The sequence below is a fragment of the Rana temporaria genome, chromosome 4 (genome assembly GCF_905171775.1).
Source record: "Rana temporaria chromosome 4, aRanTem1.1, whole genome shotgun sequence".
Classification (NCBI taxonomy): domain Eukaryota; kingdom Metazoa; phylum Chordata; class Amphibia; order Anura; family Ranidae; genus Rana; species Rana temporaria.
The window spans coordinates 95,969,611-95,987,941 of record NC_053492.1 but is presented as its reverse complement, the minus strand read 5'-3'; the positions used below and the strand labels follow the sequence as shown (position 1 = coordinate 95,987,941).

General features: G+C 49.7%; 1 protein-coding gene across 2 annotated transcripts in view; it reads right to left on the bottom strand.

Moving 5' to 3' along the window:
* Positions 1–18,331, bottom strand: part of LOC120936380 (ribonuclease H1-like) — a 51,992-nt gene that overhangs the window by 18,606 nt on the left and 15,055 nt on the right. For both annotated transcript variants that reach the window (XM_040348662.1, XM_040348661.1), the window contains one exon: positions 17,709–17,833. In XM_040348662.1, coding sequence (XP_040204596.1) covers positions 17,709–17,833 — 125 coding nt within the window. The remainder of the gene's footprint in view (positions 1–17,708; positions 17,834–18,331) is intronic.

Sequence of the window (18,331 nt, the reverse complement as noted above, 5' to 3'; positions counted from 1 at the left end):
AGGCGCCATACAGAGCCGAGTCCAGCTCGGATATTTTCGGAAAGCGTGACGCGCCATAACAGCACATCAATCATCTACACCGCTGCCTAGGAACGCCTATTCCCCGCGGCAGAGAGAACCCGAACTGAGTGAAACAGAACTTTTAAACGGTATGTGCCCCGAAAAAGAAAAAAGTCTGGCATACTTTACATATCCGAAGTATGCTGGATGTAATGGTGAATAGATGTTTGTTAGGGTGAACCTCTGCTTTAAATGCCACAGCTTACCCAAGTATTGTTGCTTACCACATCCACCCCTTTATGGCTACTTCCAGCAGGATAATGCAACATGTCACAAAGCTCAAATCATCTCACCAATGGTTTCCTGAACATGACACAATGAGTTCACTGTACTGCAATGGCCTCCAGATCTCAGAGAACTTTTGGGATGTGGTGGAACAGGAGATATGTATCATGGATATGCAGCCGACAAATCTGCAGCAACTGCTTAATGTGAACTAGGGTTGTCCCAATACCATAGCCGCTCACTGTATCACTCGGCCCCGCCCCTCTGCGTGCCGCGTCACAGGATGTGAGTGACAGCAGCGCCAGCCAATGGCTGCGCTTCTCTCAATCCATCCGTTCTAGCCAATCAGCGGCCAGGCTGAGTGGCGAAAAGGATCTCAAGACCGCGCGGGACTTTCGAGGGGGTCAGGTAAATATAACGGGGGCTCGGGGGGCAGCATTATGAGATTTTTTCACCTTCCTGCATAGATTGCATTAAGCAAGGTGAATTTTTTTTTTTTTTACTTTACAACTCCTTTAATAGCTGTGTGCAGATGCACTCAAGGTTATATGAAAAAAAAAAAAAAAAAAAAAAAAAAAAACACACCAGCGTATACCCGAGTATAGCTATTTACTTCTATAGGCAGCTTCTTGACCGCACCTGAGGTTTTTGAAACAATACTGGCATTTACACTACACCGTGCATGAGGCCTAAAGAAATAAGTGAACAGATCCTCTTACCCCTCTGCCATGGCTTGAAATATCCCTCCCTTCACACAGATGTTTATTTATATCCGACAGCCGTGACCTCAGTTTATATCCAGCAACAAAAGGCTCCCTCGCCTAGCCATGTAGTACAGCCCCATAGAGTTCTTTAACCAGTTACCGCCCAGCCTATAGCAAAAATAGGATTTTTGTACTCCCCGTAAAATCCATTTCTCAGAGTTCATGGACGGACACAGCAGCATCTTGACCTTAGGGCATTATCCTCCTGCTAGGAGATTGACTAGGCAGAATAGCATGTCAAGTGTTAAACACATCACACAGTACCTCCCAGCATCTGCAGCCTGTTTGTCAACAAGCAGTACAAACAAAGGAGGGGTGGGTGCTGTGTCCATGAACTCAGAAATGGATTTTACGGCGAGTACAAAAATCCTATTTTCTCTTCCGTTCATGGACGGAAACAGCAGCATCTTGACCTTAGAGACGTCCCCAAGCAGTGTCAAAAAATAAACGAGGGGTGGGAAAAACAGCAAACCAACTTCACCCCAAACAAAACAGAGGAACTACAACCTTAAACAGCCGCCTGCAAAACCTTGCGGTTGAAGGAGGCATCCGAAGATGCACTCACATCAACCTTGTAAACCTTTGAAAAGGTGTGGACTGACGACCAGGTCGCTGCCTTACACACCTGTAAAACAGAAGCTTGATGGCAGAAAGCCCAAGAGGCACCAATTGCCCTGGTCGAATGCACCGTAACCGGGAAGGGGGGTGCCCGCCCCTTTAGAGCATAGGCCTGAAGCACGACCTGCCTGATCCACCTAGAAATGGTGGCTGATGAGACCGCCAGACACTTCTTAGGACCAGTCACCGACACGAACAGTGAATCCGACCTCCAAAGCGGAGCCGTAGCAGACAGGTACACCCGTAGGGCTCAAACTACATCCAGGGAATGCAACTCTTTTGGATTCACCGGCCGAGGACACAAGGATGGAAGAACAATGTCCTCATCAATGTGAAAGGCCAAAACAACCTTAGGCAGGAACGACTGCTGCGGACGCAGCACTTTATCCCTGTGGATGGCCAAATAGGGAGCCTTGCAAGACAAGGCTGCAAATTCAGAAACCTGTCTTACCGATGTAATCGCCACCAGAAAAACCACCTTCTGGGACAGAGTCAACAAGGGAATCCCCCTAATGTTCTCAAACGGAGGCTTCTGAAGCACCGAGAGGACTAAATTCAAGTCCCACGGAGGCAGTGTAGGACGCACCGGAGGGGCCACATGCCAAACCCCCTGCACAAACTTACACACCAGAGAGTGCGCCAAGGGTCGCTGAAAGAATACAACCAAGGCCGAAATCTGCCCCTGAACCATACTTAAGGAGAGTGCCTGGTCCACTCCACGCTGTAAGAAGAGCAGAATCCAGGACATCACATATGTACAGGGGTGCCAATTCATCTCACACATAGATGTAAACCTTCCACGTACGATGGTAAATCTTCTTGGAAGTAGACTTCCACAGCATGGTAGAGATCACCGAGTCCGACAGACCTCGGTCCCTCAGCACCTGGCTTTCAATAGCCATGCCATCAAAGCCAACGACTGTAAAGCAGGATAAAAGATAGGACCCTGCGACAGAAGATCCTCTTGCAGTGGCAGGCGCCAAGGAACATCAGCCACCAGACGCACCAGATCTGCGTACCAGGGAAGGCAAGGTCAATCTGGAGCAATTCAGATCGTCGGTATCCCCTCAGCTTCCACTCTGGAGTAGACGAGGAAGAAGCTTATGAAGAGGAAAAGGTATCGATTAGGCAATAGTGACCGCACGGTGCCACCAAAGCGTCTGACGCATCCGCCCACAGGTCTTTTGACCTGGCCACGAACCTCAACACCTTTCGATTGAGTCGCGACGCCAGGAGATCCACGTCTGGCGTGCCCCATTTTAGACAGACTCTGAAACACGTCCGGGTGTAGCGACCATTCTCCTTGGTCCAGCGCTTGGCGACTTAGGTAGTCCACCTGCCAGTTCTGTACGCCCAGAATGTACACGGCCAACAGAGCCGGAACGTTCTGTCCGGCCCACCGGAGGATGTGAGCGAATTCCGCCGCTGCAGCCGAGCTTCGTGTGCCCCCGATTGACAAAAGCCACAGCCGTGGCGTTGTCCGACTGAATCCTGACCAGGCGCCCCCGTAGTCTTAGAGACCATTTGGAGAGGCACAGCCTGATCGCCCGGAGTTCCAGGACATTGATCGGCAGTCGGGATTCTTCCCGAGTCCAGAGCCCCTGGCCTGACTGAACACCCCACACTCCCCCGCAGCCGGAGAGACTAGCGTCCGTCGTGACCACCGTCCAATGACACGGGAGGAACGACTTCCCGGCCCGAAGAACCGGAGACAGCCACCACATGGCTCACCCGGATTTGGTAAAAATTTCCCTCTAACACTCAAGTGTGAAATTGAGCATGATTGCCGATTGGTCGGTAAGTTTGAGCCTGGATATTTTATGTTTTTGTATGTATATGCGCCCTTTTCCAGTGCTTTTTATTGTATAGACCAGTCATAGGTAGGGGCAGTGACTTGTTTGTTGTATTTATGTCATTGTTGTCAGGCAGCACACTGACACCTTTGCTTCCAATGTGCTGAGTGTGCAGTGTGCTCCTGCCCCTTTAATGAGGGCTGGGCTACCTCCAGTCACCTGCCCCTTATCTATCAGCAGTCATGTGCTCCTACTGAGGAGACTTAAAATGCAATATTATAGTTAGGACTGCAGTATACAGAGTGCCTTGACAGGGCCTGCAGCTTACACATGCAAATGCGTGCAACTAAATCTCTAACGCACACAGCAAGACAGGTGAATTTGGTCGGTAAGTTTGAGCCTGTATATTCTGTTTTTGTATGTGAAATTGAGCATATGGGACCGCCTCGAAGGAGGCCACCATGGGACCCAGAACTCGCATGCAAAAGCGAAGAGACGACCACTTTTGGGTTGTCAACCACTGCGCCGCAGCGTCAGTAGTTTCTCCCTGGGAAGAAAAACTCTCGCCTCCGAGGAATTCAGGACCAACCCCAGGTATTCCAGTCGTTGAGACGGTACAAACACAGACTTCTGAACATTTAGCAGCCAACCGAATTCCCGGAGGGTCTGGCAGACACAACCTCTAACTCTGAGCTTGAAGAAGCTCTCAGAAGAAGGTCGTCCAGGTAGGTATTCTACAATAGCGATTCCCTCCTGCCTCAGCAGGGCCAGAATCGGGGCGAGCACCTTGGTGAAAACCTGTGGCGCCAGGTCGAAAGGGAGGGCCGCAAATTGAAAGTGGTCCTCCCCGACTGCAAAGCGCAGAAATCTCTGGTGCTTTGCGCATATGGGGATATGCAAGTATGCGTCCTGGATATCCAAGGACACCAGGAAATCCCCCGGATGGAGCGCTGCGACGACAGAGCGAAAAGACTCCATCCTGAACTTTTGCACTCTGACAAAACAGTTGAGGGCCTTAAGATCCAAGATTGGACAGACCCCTTTCTTCTTGGGGGATCACAGATTGGAGTAAAACCCCCGAAACCGTTCCAGTAAAGGAACCGGCATGATCACCCCCCTCACCAGCAGATCCCGAACAGCCCCAAAAAGGGCATCCCGAAGACCCGGAGAAAAAAAAAAAAAAAAAAAAAAAAAAAAAATTTGTTTGGTGAGCAAGAGAGAAACTATCTTGTACCCCGAGGAAACTACTTCGCAAACCCACCGGTCGCAAAAAGAAGAGACATCCACCGAGCCGCGAATTTGATCCCCCACCCGAGAGACGGGCGGGGACAGACCTTCATGCGGAAGCAGGCTTTTTCGCAGGCTTGCGGTACCAGGTGCGCTTCTGGCCCGCACCTTGGGCCTTTTCCTGCCGCGCTGGGCGCACAAAAAACGATTGGGAGCAGTAAAGGAGGCTCCTTGCCCTTCCCAGATTGTGGGAGCAGTGTGCTCTTACCACTTGTGGCATCCTTCATGATGTCATCCAGGGATGCCCCAAAAAGCCGCTCACCCTTAAAGGGCAAATCCACCAAGGCCTTTTTTGAGGACTGGTCCGCAGACCAGCATTTCAGCCACACAAGGTGGCGCAAAACCACTGCATAGGCGGAAGCCCTGGAAAGCAAGGGGAGCGTATACAGGACCGACTCACAGACGAACTTCAGACCCTGAACCAATTGTTCAGCCAGGTCCTTACAGGTCTCGGAAGCATCCCGTTCCTCCAGCTCCTGCAGCAGAAGCTTCGCCCTTTCGGTCAAAGTCTGACACCAGAGTCCCGGCCAGAACCAGCCTCACTGCGGAACACACTAAAGTGAATAGGGAGCGGGCCACAGCCTCCACTCTCCTACCAGCAGGGTCCTTAAATGCAGGAGACCCTTCCACAGGCAACGTGGTGGCCTTGCTTAATCTGGACACGGGAGGGTCCACAGACGGAGGAGACCCCCCCCCCTTTTTTTAAAAAGTCCTCCTCAAAGGGATAATGGGTTGCAAAGTTTTTCAGAACGGCAAAAACCTTTTGCGGCGTATCCCATTCCTTGTACAACAATTTGTCCAAATAAGGAACACAAGGAACACTCTTGCGGTGCGTGTCGGTTTGCGGAACCCAAAAGGAACTGGCACATCAGGTGCCTTCGCCACATCCTCAAGTTTGAGTATCACACACACCGCAGAAATAAGAGCTCCAACAAATTCCTTATCAGCGACTGACCCTGAAGCAGAGCCATCGTCACTGTCCGCGTGGGTTAAGCCTGCATCATCTGACATTACAGAACCAGAGGCAGAAGCAACAGCAGGGCCTGGTTCCGTGTCAGAGACATCCCCAGAAGCAGGCTCAGGGAGGGGGGCGCTTTTTACCCCCCTTCTGGCCACTAGCCGCTTCAAACCTGGCGAGAAATGCCTCCAGGACAGCCGACATTGCTTCAACAGATGTGGCAGGGGGAGGGGCACCAAGGGTTAACTCAGGCATTGCTGGGGCAGAAGTACCCGGTTCAGGCTCCATAATGCCCCACCGTTGTGTCACCCTTGAACTGCAAGGCAGAACCACCCACCAGTCACCTCCTGGCTGCTACAACAGAGGTAGAGGCCCCCAGGGAACTCACCACCCCACCCGGTGCAGCGTGAGCTGAGACAGATCTGAGGTGTGCACTAAAGCCGGCTGCGCTGCGTCTGTCACCTCAGGAAGATTTGCGGTCTTTTTGCAGCGCTAAAACGACCACACAAGGCCAATAGAAATCCAAGATGGCCCCTGTATGAGGAAAAAAACACCATAGAACTACAGGAAAATGGCAGCCGAGCTATATAAACCGCGACCACGGCAAAATGGCGGCCGTTGCGCAGTTTAAATACCCATAGTGACAGCACCCAGCGCAGCACACACAAACCAGTATGTAAAACACACACAGCCCCCGCTATACACACCGGACGTGGTAATAAAGAGACCTCAGAAGGCCCCCCCTCACAGCCGCTACCCAAACGGGGGAAGGAGGGAGAGGAAATAAGGGAGAGAGGAAAGCAGGGTGAACCCTCAGTCGACCTCCCAGGGGAAAATCCCAGCCATACCACCTTACCAAGGGGCCATACTTACCCGTCCTGCGACCACCGGCTGGAGGTATTCCAGACAGAACCAATGTCCACTAACGGCATGGCTGTCGACCAGACACACTGACAAGGCCATAGAGACCGGTCATATCTGTGCCCTGAAACATGAAGTTCCCCAGCCGCCCCTGAAGCAATGGGGCCTGTTGTGGACGACCCAAAGCTGAGCTGAGGGCCGGCACACGCTCGATAACCGAACATGGGGGGACTACAAGAGTCAAGACCCAGCCTGTCACCCAGTCGCCAGTTGATAGGAGAATCTCAGGATCCAAAAATGCAGGAACAAAACAAAAAAAATAAAATCTCCAGAGTACAGGACTTTAGAGGGCGTGTCCTCTGACGTTAGGCAGAGAAAAATTGAGGCTGCTAGAGCAGGGTGTGGGTTATACCCAGGGAACCATGCCCCCTGGGAGGAGCTGCACTGAAGAAAAGTTAACACTTTAAGTGCTGTATTTCTGCCCAACTCTCCTGGAAGGAAGCGGATATAACCCTACAGTCAAAGGCTGCTGTGTCCGTCCATGAACGGAAGAGAAAAACGTGTGTTTGATTGGAGGGTCGGACACATTAGGAGCAAGTTTATTCCTGAGTGACAAATCTCCCCTAAAAACACCCGCCTTAGCAGGGAGTACTGAACTTAAAGGGGGTCATTCTGGAGTACATTCCAGTGGCGATTAAGGATTTCTTTCATTTGCTTATGCTGCACAGAATATTGAGTGGTGAATGACCACTTAAATTTACTGTCAAGGGCACGTTTTGGGTTGCTCTAAAATGGTGTTTCCTATCAAGTTTAGAAACGCGGTCATTACATGATTTCATGGTTACATTGAATGACAATGATATGGGTATCATTTTGACCTACGAGTTGAGCCATACTATGATCCATTTTTTGGATCTGGAGATATATCGGCTGTTGATCGGCGGCTGGTGACTAAAACCTTTTTCAAGCCCACCGATCGCAACCGATATATTTCTATGGACAGCTGACACTATAGTTCATGGCTCAAATCTGTACCATACAGCCAACTACTCTGCATCAGAAAAAACTGTACCAACCTCACCGATATCCACCTAAAAGCGGACATTCTTAAATCTAGATTCGTCAAAAAGGGCTACATACCAGCCACTATAGAAGACGTAATTGATCGCGTTTCTAAACTTGATAGGAACACCATCATTTCAGAGCAACCCAAACGTGCCCTCGACAGTAAATTTAAAGGATCACTAAAAGGATTTTTTTTTTTAGCTAAATAGCTTCCTTTACCTTACTGCAGTACTGGTTTCATGTCCTCATTGTTCGTTTTTGCTTTGAAGTTGCTGTAATTCTGCTGTGATCTCCACACTTCCTGCTTGTCTGGCTCCTTATGAAAAATATCATGGCAGCTTCTCACTGTGGTCCAAGCTGTGTGTCTAAAACTCCTCAGAACCAATCAGATTTGTTTTAAAAACAAAACACTGCCCTGGATTTGTTTGTTTTTGTTCTGTGGGTCTCTTTACTTCACAGAAACATGAAACCAGTTTAAAAACAGAAGTGAAACTGCAGGTACATTATATGATTGAATTTAATCTATTTTTAATCATTTTTAAAAGGAATCAGTTAACTATGTCTCTATACCCTGTAAACAGTCATTTCAGCAAAAAAATGTTTTCCTTTAGTGAACCTTTAACCACTTAAGCGCCGGACCTTTAGGCAGCTAAATGCCCAGGCCAGGTTTTGCGATTCGGCACTGCGTCGCTTTAACAGACAATTGCGCGGTCGTGCGACGTGGCTCCCAAACAAAATTGGCGTCCTTTTTCCCCCCACAAATAGAGCTTTCTTTTGGTGGTATTTGATCACCTCTGCGGTTTTTATTTTTTGCGCTATAAACAAAAATAGAGACAATTTTGAAAAAAATTCAATATTTTTAACTTTTTGCTATAATAAATATCCCCCAAAAACATATATAAAAAAAAATTCTCCTCAGTTTAGGCCGATACGTATTCTACTTATTTTTGGTAAAAAAAAAAAAAACGCAATAAGCGTTTATCGATTGGTATGCGCAAAATTTATAGCGTTTACAAAATAGGGGATAGTCTTATTGCATTTTTATTAATTTTTTTTTTTTTACTACTATTGGTGGCGATCAGCGATTTTTTTCATGACTGCAACATTATGGCGGACACTACGGACAATTTTGACACATTTTTGGGACCATTGTCATTTTCACAGCAAAAAATGCATTTAAATTGCATTGTTTATTGTGAAAATGACAGTTGCAGTTACCCACAGGGGGGCGCTGTAGGAGTTAGGGTTCACCTAGTGTGTTTTTACAACTGTAGGTGGGTGTGGCTGTAGGACTGACGTCATCGATCGAGTCTCCCTTATAAAAAAGGATCACTCGATCGATACGCTGCCACAGTGAAGCACGGGGAAGCCGTGTTTACATACGGCTCTCCCCGTTCTTCAGCTCCGGGGAGCGATCACGACGGAGCGGCTATAAATGAATAGCCGCCCCGTCTTCCCGGATCGCTCCCCGAGGCAATCCGCCCGCCGCGGGGGGTCCCGATTGGACCCCCCACCCGCTAGAAGGCAAGGACGTATATATACACGCCCTTCTGCCTGTACGTGCCATTCTGTGGACGTATATAGTCGTGCGGCGGGCGTTAAGGGGTTAAGTAATCATTCACCACTCAATATTCTGTGCAGCATAAGCAAGTAAAAGAAATCCTTAAAGCGGATGTGCGCTCCAAAAAAATTATTAAAAGCCAGCAGCTACAAATACTGCAGCTGCTGACTTTTATTAGGACACTTATACCTGTCCTGGAGTCCAGCGGCGTCCACAGCAGAGGACGAGCGATCGCTCGTCACCCTGCTGCTCCCCCCTCCATCCACGGTGAGGGAACCAGGAAGTGAAGCGCTCCTGCTTCACTGCCCGGTTCCCTACGGCGCATGCGCGAGTCACGCTGCGCCCGCCGATTGGCTCACACGCTGTGTGCCGGGAGCCGAGTGTTCCCAGCACACAACGGGGGACAGACGGGAAGTCAGGAAAAACCTGTCTTTTGCCCGTGACGTGTGGCCGGAAGTGGGTGCAAATACCTGTCTTTAGACAGGTATCTGCACCCCCCTCCCCCCTGAAAGGTGTCAAATGTGACACCGGAGGGGGGGAAGGGTGCCGATCAGCGCGACTTCACTTTAGGGTGGAGATGCGCTTTAATCGCCACTGGAATGTACTCCAGAATGACCCCTTTTAAGTTCAGTACTCCCTGCCAAGACGGGTGTTGTTTTTAGGGGAGCTATGTAACTCAGGAATAAACTTGCTCCTAATGTGTCCGACCCTCCGATCAAACCCACGTTTTTTCCAGAATAGGATTTTTGTACTCGCCGTAAAATCCATTTCTCTGAGTTCATAGACGGACACAGCATCCTTTGACAGTACTGTTATATCCGCTTCCCTTTAGGAGAGTTTAGGCAGAAAAAAAAGCACTTTAAGTGTTAAACACATTCCTCAGTGCAGCTCCTCCCAGGGGGCGTGGCCCCCCGGGTATAACCCACACCCTGCTCTAGTAACCTCAGTTCCTAACAAGCAGTACAAACAAAGGAGGGGTGGGTGCTGTGTCCGTCTATGAACTCAGAGAAATGGATTTTACGGTGAGTACAAAAATCCTATTTTCTTACGTTCATAGACGGACACAGCATCCTTTGACAGTAGGGACGTCCCCAAGCAGTGTCAAAAAAATTCGAGGGGTGGGAAAATAACACAGCAAACCAGGTTACACCCCAAACAAAGCAGGAGTTGCTCAACGGAGAAACTCCAACCATAAACTGCCGACTAACACCTGCGGCCGAAGGAGGCATCAGAAGATGCACACACATCCACCTTGTAAAACTTTGAAAAAGTGTGGATCGACGACCAGGTTGCTGCCTTACACCCCTGTAACACAGAGGCTTGATGCCGGAAAGTCCAAGAGGCACCGATCGCCCTGGTCGAATGCGTCGTAACCCGAAAGGGGGGCGCACGCCCCTTCAGGGCATAGGCCTGAAGCACAATCCGTCGTATCCACCTAGAAATGGTGGCCGACGAGACTGCCAGACCTATTCTGGGACCAGCCACCGACACGAACAGTGAGTCCGACTTCCGGAACGGAGCCGTAGCAGAGAAGTACACCCGTAGGGCCCGAACCACATCCAGGGAAAGTAAAGTGGCCTCCTTCTGGTTTTTTGGCTGAGGACATAAGGATGGAAGAACAATGTCCTCATTAATGTGAAAAGCCGAAACCACTTTCAGGAGAAAAGACGGCTGCGGCCGCAGCACCACCTTATCCTTATGGATGACCAAATAGGGAGCCTTGCAAGACAAGGCCGCCAGTTCAGATACTCGTCTGATCGAGGTAATTGCTACCAGAAAAAAACACCTTTTGTGACAGAGTCAACAAAGGGGTCTTTCGGATGTCCCCAAAGGGAGCATCCTGAAGCACCGAAAGGACTAAATTCAAGTCCCATGGGGGTAGTGGATGGCGCACCGGAGGAGCCACATGTCCGACCCCCTGTACAAACGTACGCACCAAGGAGTAAGCCGCCAAGGGTCGCTGAAAGTTAACGGCCAGAGCCGAAATCTGACTCTTAACCGTACTCAAGGCGAGAGCCTGATCCACTCCCCGCTGTAAAAAACAGCAGAATCCTAGACACCACGTATGAACGAGGGTGCCACTTCATCTCCTCACACAGAGATGTAGGCCTTCCACGTACAATGGTAAATCCTACGTGAGGTAGACTTCCGTGCACGCAGCATGGTAGAGACCACCGAGCCTAACAGGCCTCGGTCCATCAGTATCTGGCTCTCAACAGCCACGCCGTTAAAGCCAGCGACTGTAAAGCAGGGTGAAAGATCGGACCCTGCGACAGAAAATCTGTTCTCAGAGGTAGACGCCAGGGGGCGTCTGCCACCAGACGCACCAGGAGCGGCGCGTCCAGTCTGGGGCGATCAGGATTGTTGGAATCCCTTCGGCTTCCACTCTGCGCAGCAGGCGAGGAAGAAGCTTCAGAGGGAAGGCGTAAATCAGTCGATAGTGACCCCAAGGAGCCACCGTGTCTGACGCGTCCGCCCACGGGTCCTTCGACCTGGCCACGAACCGTGGCACCTTCCGGTTGAGACGGGACGCTAGAAGGTCCACGTCTGGAGTGCCCCACTTTTTGCACAGACCCAGAAACACTTCCGGGTGAAGTGACCATTCTCCTGGGTCCACTGATTGACGACTTAAGTGGTCGGCTTGCCAATTCTGAACACCCGGAATGTACACGACCGATAGAGCCGGAACGGACCTTTCGGCCCACCGAAGGTTGTGCACTACAGCAGAGCTTCGTGTGCCTCCCTGATGATTGACTTACGCCATGGCCGTGGCATTGTCGGACCGGATCCTGACCGGTCGGCCCTGCAGCTCCAGGGACCACCCGGCAAGGCACAGCAGGAGTGCTCGGAGCTCCAGTACATTCATCGGCAGGCGAGACTCCTCCTGAGTCCACCGCCCCTGGGCTGACTGGGTGCCCCAAACGCCCCCAGCCGGAGAGGCTGGCATCCGTCGCGACCACTGTCCAGTGACATGGCAGAAATGACTTCCCGGCCCGAAGCACCGGAGACGTCAGCCACCACACCAGGGAAGAATTGACCAGTTGACTCAACTGAATCTGGGAATCCAGAGAAGACGGGAGCCTGTCCCAACGTGACAGAATCTCCTTCTGTAGTTCCCTGGTGTGGAATTGGGCATAAGGAACTGCCTCGAAAGAGGCCACCATCAGACCCAGAACCCTCATGCAGAATCGAAGAGACGACCACTTCTGGGTCAACAACTGCTGCACCGCAGAGTCTTAAGTTTCTCCGTTGGGAGAAAAACTCTCGCGTCTGCGGAATCCAGGACTAGCCCTAGGTATTCCAGACGCAGAGACGGAACCAACACTGACCTCTGGATATTCAGAAGCCAGCCGAACTCTTGGAGAGTCTGACACGTGATAGACACGTCCTCTAATTCTGAGGAAGCTCTCAGGAGAAGGTCGTCCAGATATCCCACGATAGCGATCCCTCGCTGTCTCAGCGAGCACCGTGGTGAAAACCCGTGGTGCCTAGGCCAGGCCGAATGGGAGGGCCACAAATTGAAAGAGGTCCTCCGTGATCACAAAGCGCAGAACCTCTGGTGCCTTGTGCATACGGGAACATGCAGGTATGCGTCCATGATATCCAAGGATGCCATGAAATCCCCTTGATGGAGCGCTGCTATTACCGAGCGAATCGACTCCATCCTGAATTTTTGCACTTTGACAAAGCAATTGAGGGCCTTGAGGTCCAGGATTGGACAGACCCCTCCTTTTTGGGGGCTACAAACAGTTTGGAGTAAAACCCCTGAAACCGTTCCATCGAGGGAACTGGCACAATCACTCCCCTGACCTGAAAATCCTGGACAGCCCCTGACAGAGCCTGCCGGCGAACCGGAGGAAACTGGAGGCTGGAAGGAAAAAATCTGTTTGGTGGACAAGAGAGAAACTATCTTGTACCCCGAGGAAACTACTTCGCAAACCCAACGGTTGGAGAGGAGAGACCTCCACCGAGCCGCAAATTCGCGAAGCCGGCCCCCCACCGGAGACCAGGGCGGGGGCAGACCTTCATGCGGAAGCAGGCTTGTGGAACCAGGGGTGCTTCTGCCCTGCAGCGGGCGCCTTAGCACCTTGCAAACTTTTTCCTGCAGCACAGGGCACACAAAAAAAACGCTTTGGGGTAGTAAAAGAGGGCCCTTGCCTACGACGAGGCTCCTTGCCCTCCCCAGACTGTGGGAGCAGTGTGCTCTTACCACCTGTGGCATCCTTAATGATGTCATCCAGGGACGCCCCAAAAAGCCGCTCACCCTTAAAGGGAAAATCCACCAAGGCCTTCTTGGAGGATCGGTCCGCAGACAAGCATTTCAGCCACACAAGGCAGCGTAGTACCACCGCATAGGTGGAGGCTCTGGAAAGCAAGGGAAGCGTATCCAGGGCCGACTCACAAATGTTAGACCCTGAACCAATTGTTCAGCAGGTCTCGGAAGCATCCTGCTCCTCCAGCTTCTGCAGCAACAACTTTGCCCGTTCAGCCAGTGTCTGCGACACCAGAGACCCGGCCACAACCGGTCTCACAGCCGAACCCACAACTGTGAACATAGAGCAGGCCACAGCCTCCACTCTCCTATCAGTGGGGTCCGTAAAAGCAGGAGCCCCCACCACAGGCAATGTGGTGGCCTTACTCAGTCTGGACACAGGAGGGTCCGCTGTGTTTTAAGTCCTCCTCAAAGGGATAACGGACGACAAAGTTTTTTAGGAACAGCAAAAACGTTGTGGCGTGTCCCATCCTTACATAGCAAATTCACCAAATAAGGAGCACAGGGAAATACTTTTTTGCGGTGCTGGGTGGCTTGCGGAACCGGCACATCTGGTGCTCCCGCCAAATCCTCAAGTTTATGAGTATTACTGACCCTGAGGCAGAGTCATCCTAACAGTCCGTGTGGGTTAAGCCTGCATTGACAGAGACATCCCCAGAAGCAGGCTCAGGGAGGGGACGCTTTGTACCCCCCTACTGGGCACCAGCTGCTTCAAACCTGGCGAGAAACGCCTCAAGTACAGCCGACATTGCCTCAACAGATGCGGCAGGAGCAGGGGAATAAAGTATAACTCAGGCATTGCTGGGGCAGAAACATTCCATATTGCCCCACTGCTGTGTACTGCAAGACAGAACAACCCATTGGTCACCTCCTGGCTGCAAAAATAGAAGCAGAGGCCTCCCAGGGACTCACCACCCCACCCAGCTGCAGAGAGAGCCGACAACCTGAGGTGTGCTCCGATGTGCTGTGTCTGTCCTCAGGGAAGAATCACAGCGTTTCACAGCACTAAAACTGTCACAAGAGACCAAGAGATTTCCAAGATGGCCGCCGTCTGAGGTAACAATCACCTCATACAACACAGCAGCACCCCCCAGAGTAACAACACAGTCCCCCAACACACGGGCCCCGGCAGTAATAAAGAAAACCCAGGAGGCCCCCCTTTACAGCCGCTACCCAGTCAGGGGGAAGGAGGGAGAGGAAGGGGAGAGAGGAAAGCAGGGCGGACCCTCAGTCGACCTCTCCAGGAAAAACACCAGCCATACCACCTTACCTGAGCAAGGGGCCACTACTTACCTGTCCTGCGACCACCGGCTGGAGGTATCCCAGACAGAACCAACGTTCACTAACGGCATGGCTGTCGGCCAGACACACTGTGACAAAGCCATAGAGACCGGTCATATGTGTCCTGGAACATGTAGTTCCCCGGCCGCCTCTGGAGCAATGTGGCCTGTCGTGGACGACCCAGAGCTGAGCTGAGCGCCGGCACACGCTCGATGGCCGAACCTGGGGGACTACAAGAGTCAAGACCCAGCCTGTCACCCAGTCAGCTGTTGATAGAAGAATCACAGGATTAAAAAATGCAGGAACAAAATAATAAAAAGCGAGAAAATCGCAAGAAAAAAAATCTCCAGAGTACAGGAACTCCAGAGTGCCTGCCTCTCCTGTCGTTAGGCAGAAAAAAAACTGAGGCTACTAGAGCAGGGTGTGGGTTATACCCGGAGGGCCACACCCCCTGGGAGGAGCTGCACTGAGGACTGTGTTAACACTTAAAGTGCTTTTTTTCCTGCCTAAACTCTCCTAAAGGGAAGCGGATATAACCCTACTGTCAAAGGATGCTGTGTCAGTCTATGAACGGAAGAGAAATAACGGGTTTTATGCTTGCCGTAAATTTATACATAATACCCTGACAAACAGGAAAATAGTAAGCTTCACTTCTACAGCAACATCTATCTACCAAGTGAAAGAATTTGTGACATGTGACACTCGTTATGTAGTATATCTCCTGACCTGTCCATCCAAGAAGCAGTATGTCGGTAGGATTATCCAAACTTTTTCCATTAGGGTTAATGAACACATTAGAAGTATAAAAAAAAAGGCAAGACTAACCATAGTGTGCCGAGGCACTACTTATACTGCCATCAGAAAGATCCAAAGGGTACCAGCTTTCAGGTGATTGGTAAATGAACCCCCCATTGGAGGGGAGAATCAAGTGTTAGAGGAGTCTCCCAGATAGAAATGTACTGGATATATCAGCTTCAGTGTTTTTCCCCCTATGGGTTAAACATCGAATGGGATATCAATGCGTTCAATAAGGCATAGGATATATTCCTATGGGCTTTGTTAGTTTTATGCTTTTTCCAACGATTTAAGCACATTCTTTCTAGTGTAATCCCTTTTATCTTAACAAATAATTTTTTTATGCCATATGCTGATGAGTTATGATGCGGGTGCTTTTACCATTATCATGTACTTACATTTTTGGTCATGGTGCCATTCACATGTGGTTTCTAGTATCAGTATTTAGGTAGAATGATTTTAAATTGTATCGATTTATTTTTTATATACATCGTTTCCCCCTTCTTTTTTATGTACATAGATGCTTAATGCATCACCTGATAGCATGCATATACTATGTGTTAATTATTCATACCATATGATACCACCATTTTCACGTTTGGATTGCCTCTTACCCTGGGCTGGCCATGATCTGTTGACACCCGGTGGTTTTAGTGTTTGGAACGCAACTATCCATGGAGCATGGCGTAATGACATCACGGGGCGCCAGCGTGATGACGTAGTGGCATATCCTGCGCATTTCCTTGGAGCATTCGGCCGTTGTCCAGTTTAGAACGCAGACGCCTTGAGGGAATATAGCGTTCTTGCATCATCGCGGGTGAGCGTGATGACGCAGACGTTCCTCGTATCGCTGAATGGCTATCTCCGATTGATGCATGCAATGGTTTGCACTACAGAGAGTGGTTAATCCTGGCTGAGGATGGGAGGTGTATATTGCACTCTTCCATTATGATTGGCTAGATGTTTGGAATGGTTGTTTTCAATAACAGCTGTTACTAATTTGGTACGCAATTGTTATGGTATGATTGTTGCAATTGTTTGTGCAGAGTATATTAATGGCGTGGTGTAGGTCAGTAGGTTTATGCCCCAGTCGAAGAGCCATCGCTCGAAACATGTCGGGTACATAGCTACTACAGCTACTTGTTCACCACGCTCTGCTATATATCTTTTGTGGTCACCTGTACTCGCCTTTTCACAAGGATTTGTACTTTTAATGTTTATCTACGCCAATAAATGCTTTTTTACCTCCCATTGGGATTAACTAGAAGAGTGAAGAGTTTCCATTGCTGCTTACCTTATCTTGGACACACAAGACCCAAAAACGTGGAACCACAACGATATCCCTAAAGTGTCAACACTTCCACTGTTGTCATCAGCCTGAGGATTTCGTTCATGCTTGTCTGACATACCGCCGCTGGCGAGTGTCCAACACGTCTGGTAAGAGTATCCATTTCTTACATGTCTTGGCTATCTCTGGATTGAATGGTGGATTTACCAGTGAGCTCTTAAAACTTCTGAAATGATGCGACTCATCTCACATGCTTCAGCATAGTCGCACAGCGGGACGTTTCTGCTTATTGGTCCTATGGGAGGTTATCCCACCACTTTAAACTTTCATATCCATTTGTGTTTATTTTGACTTGTAACATCCTGTCCAGCCCATTGTGATACACTTATATGTACACAGTCATTTAGGAATGGTTAGACTGTCATTGCACAGTGTAAAATATCAGCCTAATTTTGATAATCGGCCGATGCCCATCAAAAACGGCCACATATCAGCCGATATATCGGTCTACCTCTAGTAAGGAACACAAACCCTTCCTTTCACCATTAGTCTCAGAGGCAGAATTAAAAAACCTTTAAGGAATGGGTGCTCAACCTGTGGCCCTCTGTTGAGGAACTACAAGTCCCATCTCACCTGTCTTTCGGAGTCATGCTTATAACTCATCAACTTTTAGTTCTGCAACAGCTGGAGGGCCAAAAGGTTGAGAACCCATGCGTTAAGGCTTGATCACTGAGCATATGCTTCTTTGGGAGTTACCACCTCCACCACCAACAAGAAAAAACACCTCACTATACTTTGTCCCCCATGTTGTTATTAAGCAGTTATTCACACAAGCGGCTTTATTTTTATTTTTTTTAAACACTATCTTGAAAATCTTACCCATGTGACATCAACTTTTTTACAGAGCTTGTCCAATTTCTGAAAGTCCTCCTTATTGACGACATCCCCACCATTGTAAGTTGTCCAGCCATTTTGCTTCCATCTAGGCATCCATTCAGTCGCACCTACAATGAATAAAGCCACATGAGGCCTTGTACAGATTTTGCTTCACTTCCTCAAATACCCCGTGGTTGTAAATCCTTGTAAACCCAGTGAAGTACTACCCTCAAATACACAGATGAAACCAATCCTCCTACACAAGTTGTACCTGTCTAACTAATCTTCTCTAAATCTGTTCAAAGTGCAGATTCCCTCCCTCTTAAAATGAAAGTTCCAACGAGCAGGGCCCTCTGATCTGATTCCTACTTTAAAGTGAATTGTATTTGTACTCTACTCTCAAGTTGTAAAGCCCTGCGTATAATAATATAGGCTTTGAGGGGGTGGAGAGCTGAAATAACACATTGCAGAGCCCAGAGAGCCGATTAGAGCAGTGGTTCTCAACCTGGGGGTCGGGGGTCAAATGACGATTTGCCAGGGGTCACCTAATCCTGGGCTGTTCCTGAAGCCTGCACCACTCTCCCAGCCTTTCTGCAGCCGCCCAGCAGGGCTGTTCTCGGAGCCTG